The 15,645-nt window shown below is 49.6% G+C and overlaps 1 protein-coding gene across 1 annotated transcript in view; it reads right to left on the bottom strand.

The window, feature by feature from the left end:
• Window positions 1-14,881: 14,881 nt before the first annotated feature.
• The window catches only part of SOX14 (SRY-box 14), a 7,910-nt gene continuing 7,146 nt past the window's right edge, over window positions 14,882-15,645 (bottom strand). The window contains exon 2 of the mRNA XM_027878285.1: window positions 14,882-14,938. Within this exon, the coding sequence (XP_027734086.1) occupies window positions 14,905-14,938 (34 nt within the window). The 3' untranslated portion in view covers window positions 14,882-14,904. The remainder of the gene's footprint in view (window positions 14,939-15,645) is intronic.

Here is a 15,645-nt window from a genome sequence, read left to right as displayed (position 1 = left end):
AAGCTTCCTGAGGTGAATTTAGCACATTAAATTTGTCTGTGTTATCTGCATTACCCTGGTGTCGGTTCAGGCGAGAATGATGGATATGGTCCCAAACCGACAGAAATTAGGGAAGTTCACACTGTGTTTTAATAGCAAATGCAGTGATTTGACAGTGAATAATGGAGCTGGTCAGGTTCTATTAGAGGCAGATTAGACCATAATTCAATCTCAAACCTTGCTGTTTTAAGCCTTTCTCAGACTGTATTAAACCTGACCCAGGTCTGAGGAGGCAGAATGGAAGTGCTCCGTGCACGGGGATGAATTACATCTCCCAGGGAGCAGAGGACAAAGCTGCAGTCAGACCCCCTGGGATCACAGTGGCAGCATCCCCAGCTGATCCTGAGACCTCCAGTTCCAGTGCTCTGAGATACAACGAGGATGGGGGCATCAGGACATGGGGCTGCAGAGGGGGCACAGACCCACACAGCCTGGGCTGGGAGGAGTGGGAATGCAGATGAGGAACACACACAGCTGGGGGGGACAGGCCAAAGGAGAATCCAGTGGGCCCATCCCAGGAAGGGAATGAAGGGAGGGTTGAAGACAAGGGAAGGATCAGCGTGCCCTGATTCCGGGTGCCGTGCTGGGTGTCAGCACCTCCCAGAATGTTGGGGTTCCACAGCTCTCCAGGGAGAATGCAGGACACAGGGAAGCACCCCAGGGCATGGAGAGACAGCAAACCACGATTTTTTCGAGGTGTGGAGCCAGGGAAAGGTTTCCATGGCACAGCTGAGCGCCACAACACCAGGTTGCCATCCCGTGAATGGTTCTGCTGCCGTTTCCCTGCGGATGACAACCTGCAGCTCTTGTTTACCTCATTGCTACAATCTCCAGCCACAGAGTGTTCCCACCACCTTATAAAGCTCCAGGCCTGGGTTTCAGACCCACTTTCAGAGTTTTCTCACCCATGTCCTCACCCTGCCTGGGTTTTGCTTGCTGAATGAGCGTGATTGGATCCCTGACATGGTGCTGTGTTTTCTGACTGAGAGGAGAATGCTGAATTACTTCAGCAATCATTTATTGAGTGCCTAAGATACAGAAAACCTCACAGAGATAACAATGTCCTGGAGATTAAATCCTCCATTAGAGAGATCTCACTCAGTGTTTGGGGTAGTAAACATTTTCTCATCATGTTTCCTCAGCCTCCATCCCCCACCCCCCACTGCAAGCTGAAAGACTGGACAAGAGTTTGGAACATCTTCTCACCATTACAAGGCACAACAGAGCCCAAATAAAGCCATGAAATCACTGTCCTGCCTGCCCATGGGGCAGAAAGCTCCCCATCACCCTCTCCCAACACCTCTGTTGGCCTTTGGCTGAATCTGGTGCTGGAACAACTTCTGGCGCTTGGATGCCCAAGCTGGAGGAGTTTGGTGCACAGGACATGGACTGTCACTTCAGGTGGACTCAGCCACAGGAACCCCAAGGAGATGTTTTGCTTCTCTGCTGCTTTTGTGACATCTGGCATCTCCTGTATCCTCACCAGGGGTTCACAGGAGCTCCCACTGCAACAGCTCTTGGAATTGCTCTGAACTTCAAGGCAAATTGGAACTTCTGCAGCAACACAGTGGAAACAGAAAAGCATAGCCATTGTAAAGCAGTGGTACAGAGGGAAAGAGAAAAGCAGGCAACAGGGTTTCCTGACAGTGAAACATAACTCTTTTAGCTTATTAGCACCTTTGGGGGTTATGTCTTGGAGCTCCTGAGGGCAGAAGGCACGTTCCACCTGGGCAAGGCAGCCTCAGGCTATCAGTGTCCAGGAACTGATGGCCTTGGCAAAAAGGATGAAGTCCACTTGCCATGAGCCACATCTCCAGGTTTGTGAGAGAGCCAGGGCCTCAAAGGAAGCCTCTGGGAAATGTTGGCCCTGGCAGGAGGCAGCAGCAGATCCTCCAGTACCTCTGGAAGTGTAGAGGGGCAGGATAGATATCTGTGGAGCTGGAGGGGCTGCTGAAGCCCACCAGGGAAGCAGAGGATCAGTGCCCAGTTGAAGGTCCAGCACTGGAAATGCTGCAGCCCCTCCCTGAGTAAAAGGAGCAGGAGGCAAGTGGGAGGTGGAGATTTTCACAGAGCAAACCAACCCTGGGTAAAGGCAAAGGGGTGACCATCTTCCAAGAGATTGGATGGAGGCACTGGAAGCCTCCCCAGAGACAACAGGGGGGTTTCAAATCCCCCCAGGAGCAGATGGAGTGCTGGTCTACAACTTCCTGGGCAGGGCCAGAGGAGGGGCAGGACTGAGCTCTGCTCTGGGGGGAACAGAGACAGCACCCAGGGAATGGCTGGAGCTGTGTCAAGGCAGGGTCAGGATGGATCTCAGGAAAAGGTTCTTCCCCCAGAGGGTGGTTTGGCACTGAACAGGCTCCCCAGGGCAGTGGGCACAGCCCCAAGGCTGCCAGAGCTGCAGGAGGGTTTGAATGATCCTCTGGGGCACAGGGGGTGGCTCTTGGGGCTGGGCCTGTGCAGGGCTGAGAGTTGGACTGGATGGTCCTTGTGGGTCCCTTCCAGCTCAGCACATTCTGGGATTTTGTGATTATTACCACACCCATATATTCCTGCCCTTTGGGCTGCAAGGGCCAGGGGTGCTTTGCTGTTCTCCACTTTTACATGTCTCCATGATCTGAAACATAGGGGCCACATGCTGAAACACAGGGGCCAAACATACTGCTCCTGGACACAGAAACCCATCTCCACCTCCGGCCCTCCAGGCCACCCTGGGAAGCCTTTGTGCTCCCTCGTGCCCCCTCTGTGGCAGAGAAGGGCCCCGGGCAGCACTTTGTGCAACTCTTTGACACCTGTGCTGGTGACGAGTGTGGCACAAGGGCTGGCTCTTGTGACTAAGCTGGGAAAGGTTCCCTGAGGTTCCCCACATTGCAGCTCATCAGCTTCTGCCTCCTAATTGAATGTCTCTTGGAGGCTCCTCAGCAGAGCAGGCACGTGACCGGCACTTCACTGCAATCACTGCCTGCACAGCAACACTGATGAGGGTGGGTCAGGGCCCTCACCCAGCTCATGCAACAAGGGCTTTCCCATCCCTGCTTCATACAGAGGCACAACAATTGTGTTTATTTCAAGACCACATTATGGCTCTTACAGCAGTGCATGAAATCTTCCCTCCTCCGGCTTCCTGGAGCAGCGGGAATGAATCCCTCACCTCACACAGGGTTGATTTTTCACAAACGTTTCCAGTGCCCTCTGAGAGTAGATGTAGCAGTTCAAGAGGACCATCAGATCAGATGATTCCTTCTGAGATACTGTCACAGCTTCAGCTGAGCTCCCTGACCCTGAGGAGTTATGTGCTGGGATGGCCAAAATCTGCAGGAGTCAGATCCCTGTGAGGAGGCTGCTTTTGTGCTGCTTCCCTGACTCTTCGCATCCTCACCAGCCCTGGCCAAAACCTAAATTTGTAGCTGCAAACCCACAGAACCACAGAATGGTTTGAGTTGGAAGGGACCTTAAAGCCCATCCAGTGCCACCCCCTGCCATGGGCAGGGACAACTTCCACTAGCTCAGGTTGCTCCAAGCCCCGTCCAACCTGGCCTTAGACACTCCCAGGGATCCAGGGGCAGCCACAGCTTCTCTAGGCAAGCTGTGCCACAGCCAGAAGCCTGTGTGGGTACACTCAGCAAATCCCTCTCCAGCAGTGACCAGGGAGCCACCAGAAGACCAGGAACCCCTAGCAACACACCGCATGGTCCTGCTGGATTTTGTTTTTTGGGATTGGTGCCACCTCACGATGTTATCCTTGGATTCCACCACTTCCCATGACTCCCTGAATGCCCTTGCAAAGCCCTGTCATCTTCAGGGAGCAACTGTGGGATCCTGATCCCATTGGAGATGCCAACAATTGTTCTGTCAAGATGGTTCAAACATGGCATGTGCCAAATTAACTAAATTTTGCTCAAAGGTGGCACCAGCCAGGCCTGATGAGGGCATGGAACTGTGCTTGTAAATAATGGTGTGCTGAGGTAAGAGCTGGAATTAAGCTGGAATTACATCCCTTCAGATAGCCATTCCATGAGGACAGAATGGGCCGTGCTCAGGGGAATGGTGTGCCTTAAAGAGCACTTGCCCTGCTAAAACCAGCATCAGAATAGCACATAAACTCTGCTGCCATTCTCTCTGGAGTCTAAATGAGAGCTCTGGGAGCCCATAAAGGTGGGAGCTGGGGAAAAAAATAGCCATTTCCTGGATGATACTGATGTCTCTGAGAGAATGCAGCTCCCTCAAAACCACCAGGTTGGTGTGCAAGCAACAAGGGGAACGAACTGATGCCTCACCAGCTCCTAGGAGATCCAACCTTGAGCAACATGGTACTCCTCGTGCTTCCCCTGGACCAGAAACTGCCTGAGGGATACAAATCCAGCTGAGACCTGAGCATTCCCAAAGGCCAATGAGAGGAGACTGTTTGCATTGTGCTCCAGTGGCTCTTTTGGTGGCATCTCCAGCCCATCTTCTCCAGCAGCACCCGCTGCCTTCAAGGACCTGGAGAAACATGGAAGATACGGAAAATACATTCTTAATTCTGGTCATAAACCTGTCTAGAAGGTTGGTATGGAGGCAATCAGTGATGGCATCAGGGTAAAATTACATATTTGCAGTGGGAGGGCAACAGGGGAGGAATTTTTTGGCGACGCTGATCAGAATCCGTAACATCCTCGCCTTAGGATTTCTGCTGCTGATTCCCAACACTGCAGCAAACACAGGGGTGTTGTAGCACTACATGTGTTATCAGGGGTCAAATTTATAGCCAGGAAAGAGTGGCAAGTAAAATCTAAACTTCCTGCTGGTTTCTCTGAATCTCTGGAGTATGTCCAAGTGTACTAGGAAGACCAAGGAAAACAAGGGCTAGTGGGATACCATCCAGTGGGTTGGGTTTTGGAGGAATAGGCTGGAAAATAACCTTTCAAATGCAAAGGTCTCCTGCTGCAGAACTGTGCCCTCACACCTCTTACTGTGAATTAGTTTTTAGTTTCCACTTTTAATTGATTCAGCAGATGTTGCTGGGTCTAAGCAGATGGGTCTGTGTGGCTTCTTCCCCCTCAGTCCTGGAGTCTTCCTAAGTGACAGCACAGTGGGCAGCACCAATACACTTCTCCATAAAGAACAGGCAGTGCTGCTTCCCTAAAACTGATGGAAATTTGCAGAAGTCAAAATTTTTATATAAAATCTCTGTGTGGGTAGGTGTTTCCCCACATGAAAATGCCTGCTTTTTTCCCTACATACTTTCTAGAGTTGTAAAGAACTGTGAGCAAAGAACAAATGAGCTCAAGGAGGGTCTGATGAATTGGGAAAGAAGGGATATTTTATGAGCTCCAGGTCCGTGTGGCTGCTCAGGGTTCTGTGGTGGCATTAAATGAGGAGTCAGCTGGGAACCTCACCCAGTCCTGCTGCTTCTGGCCCATTTATAATGGGGTTAATTCCAATGATAGCCTTTACCTGCAAGCTTAGGGACAGCCCCTGGATTAAGGACTGGCATGGCCCTGTAAACACAAGACATTGAGCCAGGTGGAGAGCTGTCAGCCCCCCCAGCAGTCGGCATTCCCCTCTTTATCCATGTTTCCATCCCCTCACTCTGCTCCTGTCTCCTTGCAGCCTTTCTGGACCCTCCTTGCTCAGACTTCCATGCATCCTCAGCATCCCTGTGCACATCCAACTGGTTCCCCCAGGAGTCCTGGGGGACTCTAACTGGTGTTTGTCCCCATACCTGGGTTGGTGTCCAGCTCTTACTACAGTAAATGGCACCTTGAAATGCTCCTCAAAGCACTGGGACAGCCTCAGGGTCCGTCACTGTGGCCAAATACACTGACTGGGAAAAGGTGGAGCTTCGTCCTGCTTCTTCCCAGCTCTGCCCTCTGGGTTTTCCCTGGAAACACTCCCACTGAGGGAGCCAGGAGACCTTAAAAACAAGGAGAAGTAACAGGTTTACCACTCAGCACAACATAAACATGGGGACACACACATTCCTTCACCACACTGGCACTGCAAGAGGAATCCAGCAATGAAGAACAAACTTGGGAACAGTTCCCAGGCCTCTCTGTGCAACACAACTCCCCCATCCCTAAAATGGGAACAGTGGTACTTCCCCCACAGCTATGGGACATGAACACTGCAAAGGGGATAATTGTGAATTGTGAATTTGGTGGAAATTGGTGTCCAGAGTCAATGCCATGTATTAGAAAAGTCCATAAATCCCCAAAAGATTGGAGACTTGACAATATCAAAAGCTTGCTGAGAAATAACCTGTTCCTCTGCTCCAAGGTTCATACTCCAGAGATTGCTTTCCCTGGCTGCAGAGACAATATTTCATGGAGTGGGGATATCTGGAGTGAGCCCTCTGGGGACTTGGACTGAGGGGAAAAAAAAGCACATTCAGTGCACTGAAACATTTTATAACTGAGCTGCAGGGAAAGTCAATCCCAGCTCTTTACTCAGAGCCAGGAGAAGTCAAGGGGCACGTGTGTGACACAGCCCACCTGTGCCCAGCCCTCAGGTGACATGTGTTGATTTTAACTCATCCAAAGACCTCAGGGCCCTTCATCACACCAGCAAATAAAAGATCATGAAGCAAATAAAAGATTTTGAAGAGCGTTCTGATTTTAAGCCCTGTCACTCCAAGTTTAAGACAACGACAGCAATAGTTGCTGTTACTGCAGAAAAGAAAAATTCCATCTGGAGGATGGCACTGGAATAGTTTATGGGCTGCACTGACTGTTCAGAAGTACAAACAATCCTCTGGACTGTCAAATGTTTCCTGTGCCCATCAGACCTCCCTACCTTGGGGAAACCTCTCTCCATCAAAAATTGGAGACAAACAACAAACACTGGGGCTGTTCAGCCTGGAGAGGAGAAGGTGTGGACACCTCGCAGCACCTTTCAGGATATGAAGGGGCTGCAGGGAAGCCAGAGAGTGACTATTCATCAGGAACTGGAGTAAGAGGGCAAGGACTAAAGGGTTCAAACTAAAAGAGGGAAAAATTAGGTTAAATATGTGGAAGGAATCCTTCTCTGTGAGGATGGGGAGGCCCTGACACAGACTATCCAGAGGAGCTGTGGCTGCCCCATCCCTCTGAGTGTCCAAGGCCAGGTTGGACGGGGCTTGGAGCAACCTGGGCTAGTGGAAGGTGTCCCTGCCCATGGCAGGGAGTGGCACTGAATGAGCTTTAAGGTCCCTCCCAACCCAAACCATCCTGGGATTCTAGCATTCTATGATTTGGACCAACTACTCTCAGAATTACAAATAAAAGTCTCTCTCCTGAGCCCTTCTCCCTTTTTTCACCTTCTGAGGAGCTCTGCACCCTGCCTGGGTAAAAACCACCTCCAGGGAACAGTTACCTAATGCCATCAAGCAACCCTTGCAATAGGCAGAGGGGAGGATTCGCAGCACCAAACCTGAAGCCTCAAATAGCAGCACAATTATACTCTTTACTGATGCAGCTCCCGGAGTACCCAGACAAACCACGGGCAAGCAGAGTAATTTGATCCTGATATGCCTGTCTAAACAGCAGAGAGCTCTTCAGTGCTGTTCTCCCTCGCTTGTTAATTTAACGCTTGATATATAGGAAAAATTAGAATTAAAATGTACCCGACTGCTTCCTTCATTCCTGATTCCATTTAGGAATATCTCCAATCTGCCCACAAAAAAATGAGCTGAACCGCTCTGGGACATTTAAGAGCCTGTATTTTATTTTTAGACAAACCTGTATGATTTAGGATCCTGAAGTGCAAGGAAGTTTGCACAGCTCTGACGGCAGCGCCCATCACATCCAAATCCCAGCGCTGGCACGGGAGGGGAGGCAGGTCTCTGCTGCTTCGACTTGTGGAATGGTTTGGGTTGGAAGGCACCTCAAAGCCTTCAGTGCCACCCAGTGCCACACCTACCACTAGCCCGGGTTGCTCCAACCTGGCCTTGGGCACTTCCAGGGATGGGGCAGCCACAGCTTCTCTGGGCACTCTGTGCCAGTGGGTGGGCAAGCTCTCCAAGGACCAGGAGGATGTGGACCTGCGCGAGACAACCAGCAAGGCAGGGCTGAATCCCAAAGGACAAAGGGCTGGAGTCAGCTGACCTGCAGGAGCCTTTGAGCAGGGCAAGTCACACACGGAGCAGGCGCTACTCCTCCAGCCATGGGGGCAGCAAGGGAAGCAAACCGGAGGTGCGCTCAGGACGCTGACAGCCTCCCTCCCCCTTTCCCGAGGCTCTCCACGCAGCGGCCGCAGCACGTGGTGCCGTGGAGAAGATGCTGAAGAGGCAGAGGCAGCTGGGAGGCTCTGCTGCACGCCTCTGCGAGAGGAGAAGGCGAGGACTGCGCCGGACGCTCATTAATCCGAGGAGCTGCAGACCGCGGGCACCACGTGAGGAAGTGCGAACTTGCACAGCCGCGGCGAGCCCGGATCCTTCAGAGACACTTCTGAGTTTGCTTATTTAAAAACGGCTTCTTGGACTGGAGGCAAAACAAAAGAAACACTCGGTTTAAAGCCTCGTGCAAGAGCCCCAGAAGGGGCCACGGGTCAGCTGTGTCCCCAGGGAAGTGAATTCCAGAATACTTAGGGCCCTCTCCACGGCTTTGTTTTTCCCGTGGCCCAGAAAGCAAACGGGGATGTTTCAGCTTGGAGAGCCCGTAGCGCGGATGGGGGCGGGGGGAAGAAATGAAACCCTGGCCTTTGAAAACGCACTGAGTTACAGCTTTGGCAGTGAGAAAATGCGTTATCTGCACTCATCAGGAGGGGAAAGGCTCAGGGAAAGAGGGAAGAGAGACAGAGGAGGGAAAGAGGCAGTGAGAAAGTTCTGGGTTTCATCCAGATGAGCCAAAGGCAGGGGATGGAGCCCTGAACAGAGATTTCTGCTTGCCCTGACCCAAACACGGGGTAGAGTGTGAGACCGGCAGATGTGGAGGTTTGGCTGCATTTTCAGGACAGCAGGAGAGCAGAAGCTGTGTAGAAATACATCCCCTAGTGCCTCCAGATGAATCACAGAGATCTCGAAAGAAAGGATATCCTGGAGAGGTGCAGAAGGACAATGACCAGGGAACGCTTTATTGTCGATACCTTGCATTGCAAAAAGCGATAAACCTCAGTTGGGAAAACAAAAAAATAGTGTTGGGGCAGATAGGTAAAAAATCTGGGTCAATCAAGTGATCTCTCGATCAACTCATCAAGTGTTTGATCAATAAAAGAGAGAGAAGGACCGTGCCAAGGACTGGCAACGAGGAAGGTGATAAAAGGAAGGGACAAGGACTGGGAGAAATCACTTTTGAGAAATGCCTTAACACTCTACAATGCCTCCTCTCAAATAAGCAGCGATTCCTAAGCATCCCCTAATCATTCTGGGAATGATTCCACAGTGTCCACTTGCTCTGGGCAGCATTAAATTGTCCACTGAACACCCATTTTTAAGAGCACTGAAAGTTTTCTGTATTTCTGGGGCAGACACCCACTTATTGGAGGACACTGTCAGTGTATCAGAGAAGAGCTGGTACAGCCACAGGAATTTATCACTTGGAAATCTCAGCCTGATCTCAATCTGAAGTATTTCCTTCTCTGCAAAGGCAAATGAAGAGATCCATGGATATCCAAGCACCTTGGAAGCTGGGCAGGGCATCACACGGATACCCAAGAAATGAGGCCCAGGTCTGGGTGCTGATGCTGCGGAAAACTGGTGACTCCCATGTAGCCCCAGCAGGGATGGACTTGGCTGCAAAAATCTGCAGCATCTTGTGATATGGGGAAGGGGAAGGGGAGGAAATCAGTGGATGCTGGAACATAGCACCAAATGATCACCACAAGGATGCGCAATTAACGATAAATCCAAAATCCACAACTGTTACCTACTTCAAGCATAGAAGGAGGACAGGTAGTTAAACTCCACTGTTCTGTCTGCATAAAACCGAGCACTGCTTCATCCCAAACAAAACACCTCAGCCGAAATTCCCAGGTTTGCCTGGGTCAAAGTGCAAAAAAGCAGGAGTTCAAAGCTCACAAAACTCACCTGAGCAGCCTTTGCCCAGGGGATGCTGGCAGGGTATCCAGGCTGTGGGTCCATGAGCTGATGCATCACTGGACTGGGGACTCTCTGCCTCTGCCTCACGCTCCGCTCATCTCTCCGGTGGGACTGTGGACACTGGGATTTCTCCGAGTCTGTTCCCATTCATGCTGGCACAAGGGAACCTCCAGCCTCCCAAACACCACAAGACCAGGCTCATGGACATCAAGTTCCGAAGTAAAGCAAGAAGGTTTGCAAAAGAAACACCTGAATTTTTGTAAATACATTGCAAATAGATCACTGAACAGCGAGCATCAACCACAGGGCCACAGAATGCCTTGGGTTGGAAGGCACCTTAAAGATCCTCTCATTCCAACCCCCTGCCACAGCCAGGGACACACTCCAGCTAAAACACAGACCCTAAGAAGATCTGATGTTAAACACAACTGAAGGTCCAACCTGCCTGTGGTCAACACATGGTTCCCAACAAGCTCCCCTTGCAAACTCATATGATCTCAACCTCCTCAGCTTTCTTATGATTCAAATTCAGCAATTTCAGTGAGCAGTGGAAGTTTCTCAGGCAAGGTTTCTCTCTCTTCCTTTTTCTTTCTTTCTCTACTCTGTCACAGCATCCAGCAGGTTGTGCTGGGAGGGATGGAGGAAGTGTGAAGAGGGTGAGCAAATAGGAACCTGTGTTAGGCTCTCAAGTCAGGGATGATTAATTTGCAGTTAACATCCATTCCCTTCATTATGCCTTCATCAAAGCCTGACAAATGTGAAAACAGCAATGAAAAATAGAAATTGATGGGAGTATTAGCACTGAATGCAACCTGCTATAGATTTAATCCCCACAAAAGAGTATAAGGATGTGTTACAATTTCTTTCTTTGTAATGGCCTTATATCCACCCTCCTGTCCTTGGGCGTAAATCTATTTAAATTTGAAGAGATCTGTTTGAATACACTGGCTGGGGGGGGCTGTCTGTATATATGCAGGTGGAGGGGAAGGTTGTCTCTTCACTTATCAATTAAGGCTGGGAAAACAACTTGGACTAAACTAAAGCTATAGTTTGACCTTCTGGATGGTTTCTCTCCAGGCAGAGGCTGCTCCCAGTGTCCCAGAAAGGGAAGGGACCTGTGGGACCCCAGTTGATCCCACACTGAAGAGGATGGATTGTGTTCATGCAGGAGAACTGAGAGAAACACCTTGATGTCACTAAACATGATCCTGCCCCCAAGAGAGAAGGGCATCAGGGCAGCTCATCTTTCTAATGTGCACCTCCTTCTCATGCTTTTTGATGCAGGTCTGCTTGGCTTGGAAGATTCTTTTCATCAGAACATCCCAGAGATCTCCCAGAAGGGATGCGGAAAACGGGCGCTCCCCCATTTCTCTGTAGGCATCTCCTCCAGAAGATCCTGCAGAAATTTAGACATGAATCTGTTGGCTGGGAGGCCAAAAGGTGATTAAAAACTTGTGGTAAAGCATGCCTATGCCAAACCTCTGGTAGTACCTCGAGTCAGACCTCGTGTTGCCGCAACAGAGTAGAAAATGTGGAGTGGGGAGTTGTCCGGGTGTTTGTAAATCCTCAGGAGAAAAAAATGAGGAAAACTGTAAGGAAACAGGGAGTTTCAATCATTGCTGCTTTCCTCACTGAAACCCTCTTGAAAGAAACACTGTGAAAAGAGCTCCTCATCTACCCTTCAAGGTGACCTGCAAATGAAGGAAAATGGGTTTGTGTCCTTATTTTTGGCTGAGTTATGAAGGCCTGAGAAGATGGCAGGGATTTGAAGCAACACTGGAATTTAATTTTTTTCCCTATTTTTCTTTTTCTTTTTTTTTTCCCCCCACTAGAAATTTAGTTTTTGTCTTCTCTGGCATTCTGCGGCCAAGGAGAGAACAAGTGAAATCAAACCATCACAAGGGAGTGGTGCTGGTACATCCAAGAGAAGGATGTGTAGTCGCACCACCTCCAGCTTGTCTCCAAAGGAGGAGAGGGAATACTTTTGGCTGCAGAGGGGTTATTTCTAGGGAAAAGAGAAAGCATTTGTTTGGCTTCTGATGGCCTCAGCTTACTGATCTAAGGAAATCTTGGGTGAGAGTAAGGCTCTGATAAAGATCTAATTCCCTTTCTCCTTTCACTGCCTACTGGGGGAGTTCCTGTGTAAGTAGAGCTGGGTGGAGAAGAAGGAGAGGTAGAAAAACCCTTATCTATGTCGGGGAAAAAAATGCCTCCTGCTAATAGCTGACAGGGAAGGAAGGAGGCAGACATTAAAATGCCTACATGGAAATTTGGAGGAATTATAAGCAATTAAACACTCAAACCAGAGATCTGTAACCTCGCTGAAAACAAAACAGTGAAGAAAGCCTGGATGTGTTAGTGCAGCTACAGATAAAAGATAAAGTTGGAGAAGTAAAATTTGGGCAAGCAGGGAGTGAAGGCCAGTTTAGTCCCTCGCAGCAGAGGGGATGTGGGTTGCGAAGCTTTGCTGGGGCACAGCACGAGGACCACAGGACCACATGGTCATCGGAGACCCAGCTCAGCCCTCGGTGACACGGAGCTCATCAGTGATGGACAGACCCTCTCTGTCACCTGGGTGTCCTCAGAGGTGGCCTGTGGTGCCACCTCCCCATCCCTGCATGTCCCAGCACGCCCCTGGCCAGGCAGTGCTGGTGCCAGCCCTCGGCTGCCCCGTGGGTGACGAGTGATGCCGATGTGTTTCCAGCCTTATTTCAGAGCTGAAATCATTTGAGCCACCGGGACATGACCCTGCTCCCCTGGGAGACCCAAAATGTGTCACCACTGTCCCTCACAGAGAGGATCTGAGCTCTGGTGCCACCACGTCTGACCTCTCTGGGCAAGCCTCACTGGTGCCAAACTCCAAGATCAGCTCCGAGTGCCAGCTGGAGCATCCCAAAAAACCTCTTACGTTGGCCTCAACCTGCTTTCCCCTCCAAACACCACTGCCACAAAACAGCTTGGTCCACACCTTGCTGGGATTGGAGATCCCTGGTTTTCCAGAGGCCTTATGGGGTTATAGAGATTGGACACCAAACCTGTCACCAACAGAGACACTCTCAGTGGGGATAGTCTGAAGGACTATCAACACTTGTAGGAGAAAGGAGTAATAAATACCTGATTCAACCGAATTTCATTTTTTCATTTTGAATTTATTAATCTCTGGTCCTGGGGAGATATGTCCATCATCTCTTGCTACTAAAGCCCTCACTTATTTCCATGGCAATTTGAAGGCTTTTTTCACCAATCTAAACTTTTCCTGCTGAAAACCAGCAGGCTGGATCTTGGCTGGAAACTTTAGACAAGCAGCAACAGCAAAAGGCAGGATCTGGGTGCTCCCAGAGCCTCCTAACAGGGATCTGCTCTGCTGTGTGGTCCCAGCTCCTCAAACTTTACCCTCTCCATGCAGCCTAAGAAATGTGCAAAAAATGCAAAAAACAACCATGGGAAGAGCTCATGGGATGGGAGACTAAGGAAGAAGGTTCAGGAGAGCATCAGGCAGAGCCCGCTGTTGCCCATTTATCCCCTAGACATGCAGTTTGCCTCATTTTACACAGACATAATTTGTAAAATCCAAAAATAAAGTGACTGACTTACCCTCCCTGGCAGTGATGCCACGCAGGAATTCTTGGAGCACCACGGAGGAGTCAGATGACACCACTGAGTAAAGAGCTGGGAAGCAGCTGGACCCCTTTCCATGGCCCAGGAGTTGGGGTATCATCCAGGACACAAAAAAACAAATTAAGCAGCACCCTGAAAATTACTCAAATGGGTCATTAGACAAAGGTGTGGGACACCAGCACAACCAGGATGTGACCACGTCTGATTTCCAGCAGAAACAAGGATGTGAGTCCCCGACGGGTCAACAGGAAAGGGGAGCCGGGCTGGGCCTCCTCCAGGACCTTCTCCCTTGAGGACCACAAGAGCAAAAAGATCCTCCAAAAAGTGCAAGTCCCAAATCAAAAGTCAAGCCACTACTAAAGGAAAGCCGTGAACAAGATCTAAAACTCCGCTAACCCGGAGGCATTAAGATGTTGGAACTAAACCTGCCTTATTCCCACTAGTGGTTGCATTTTAAGGGAACCTTTTAAAAGGATTATCTTCAGGAACTCTCTTTCAACAGCCTTTCCTTTAAGAGTCCTTCATGGTGATAGCACTATTAATTATGCTGTGTGATATGATTATGTGTTTGTTCAGGTACAGTTGGGAGCACGAGGCAGGACCAGCATTTGCAGGTGTCACTACTGGTGCGGAGGACTACGGGGACTCCGGCCTTTGATGTGGATCACTGCTGTGTGTGTGGGATCTGCACAGGGCAGGGATCTATCTGCCTTGTCACCATCTTGTTTGATCTGGGGGTGATTGGCTGGGGGCTTTATTTGTAACTGGAGTTTTGAAAAAGGCTGGCGAGGAAGCCCCAAGCACCGGCTGAGGCAGCTGCAAGGAGAATTCCATGCGGATCTATAGCCATATCTAGCTGGAGATAAAGACATATATTTTATCTGTATATAGAGGTATTTCCATATCTGGCAGTCTCTCTATTTACCTGCCCTTAACAATAAAAAAAGCAACTTCTTACACAGCTGTTGCTACAACATTTAGACCAGAAAATGAAGTTATTCCACGTCCCTCCACTTTCAGCCTCGGCCAAGGTCTCCGGGAAACGCCGGATGGTTCAGCAGCCTCCAGCTTTTGGAACATGGGCTCATTCATCCTCCTTGGAACTATTCTTGTGAGGAAGGGCCGTCACGCCAGGAGCACGGGAAGAAAGAAGTCACCTCTGTCCCCAGCTAACGCCCGGCCCCGGCGAGGCACAGCCACCAGGAAGAGCTCAGCCAGGGGCGGGGGACGGTTTGTTTTAATCCTTAGAGGTGTTATCGAGAGGGATTTGCCCTCCTATCACTAGTCCTAAAAGGGAAATTAAACCTCAGATTTAAATACCGTCCAAAATGCATCGCAGATGTGGCCCTTAGATTTGGGAGGCTGGAGGCCTCCAGGCTGACTCGAAATATCAGCACCAATATATGACCCAAAATACAAGCCCCTGCCATACAGCACTATACGTGCTGAGCTCACCGCTCCCAAAGGACACTGCAGGAAATATTTTATGTGTAAATCCAAAGGTTCTGCTCCAATTCAGAGGTTTGTTACCTTTGCATGTGCGGGGGCACCGTATATATTGTGCCTGTCTCCATCATACACAGGCTGGGTGTGTGTTTAAATCTGTGTCCATGCACTTGGGATATATGAATGCTGTAAATACCTGTACAATATGTGTATATTTTATTTTAGAGGCAGAGAATTAACTGTTTGTATCACATAAGCACAGAGACGCAGCACATACATGTTGAGCACACAAGCTCCGCTCTCTAAATGATATATATATATATACATATAGACACATATAGAACATCTATGTTGCATGTATTAGTCAGAGATATACACAGACTTTTTCCCCCAACTAAACAATTTTCTGTTTCATTTTGCTAATTTGCTCGAAGCCTGTAGCATAAAATAGGAGCTGGGGAGGAGGGGGAGAAGGGAAACTTTGCTTTACCTACTTCTAGCTGAATCTCATCTCATCTCATTTCTTTTTTTTTTTTTTTTTTTTTTTT

This window comes from Empidonax traillii, unplaced genomic scaffold, assembly GCF_003031625.1.
Source record: "Empidonax traillii isolate 1590-97213 ecotype Southwest subspecies unplaced genomic scaffold, ASM303162v1 scaffold40:size2234952, whole genome shotgun sequence".
Lineage (NCBI taxonomy): Eukaryota > Metazoa > Chordata > Aves > Passeriformes > Tyrannidae > Empidonax > Empidonax traillii.
Note: the sequence above shows the minus strand (reverse complement) of the source record. Positions and strands in the feature narration are given on the sequence as shown.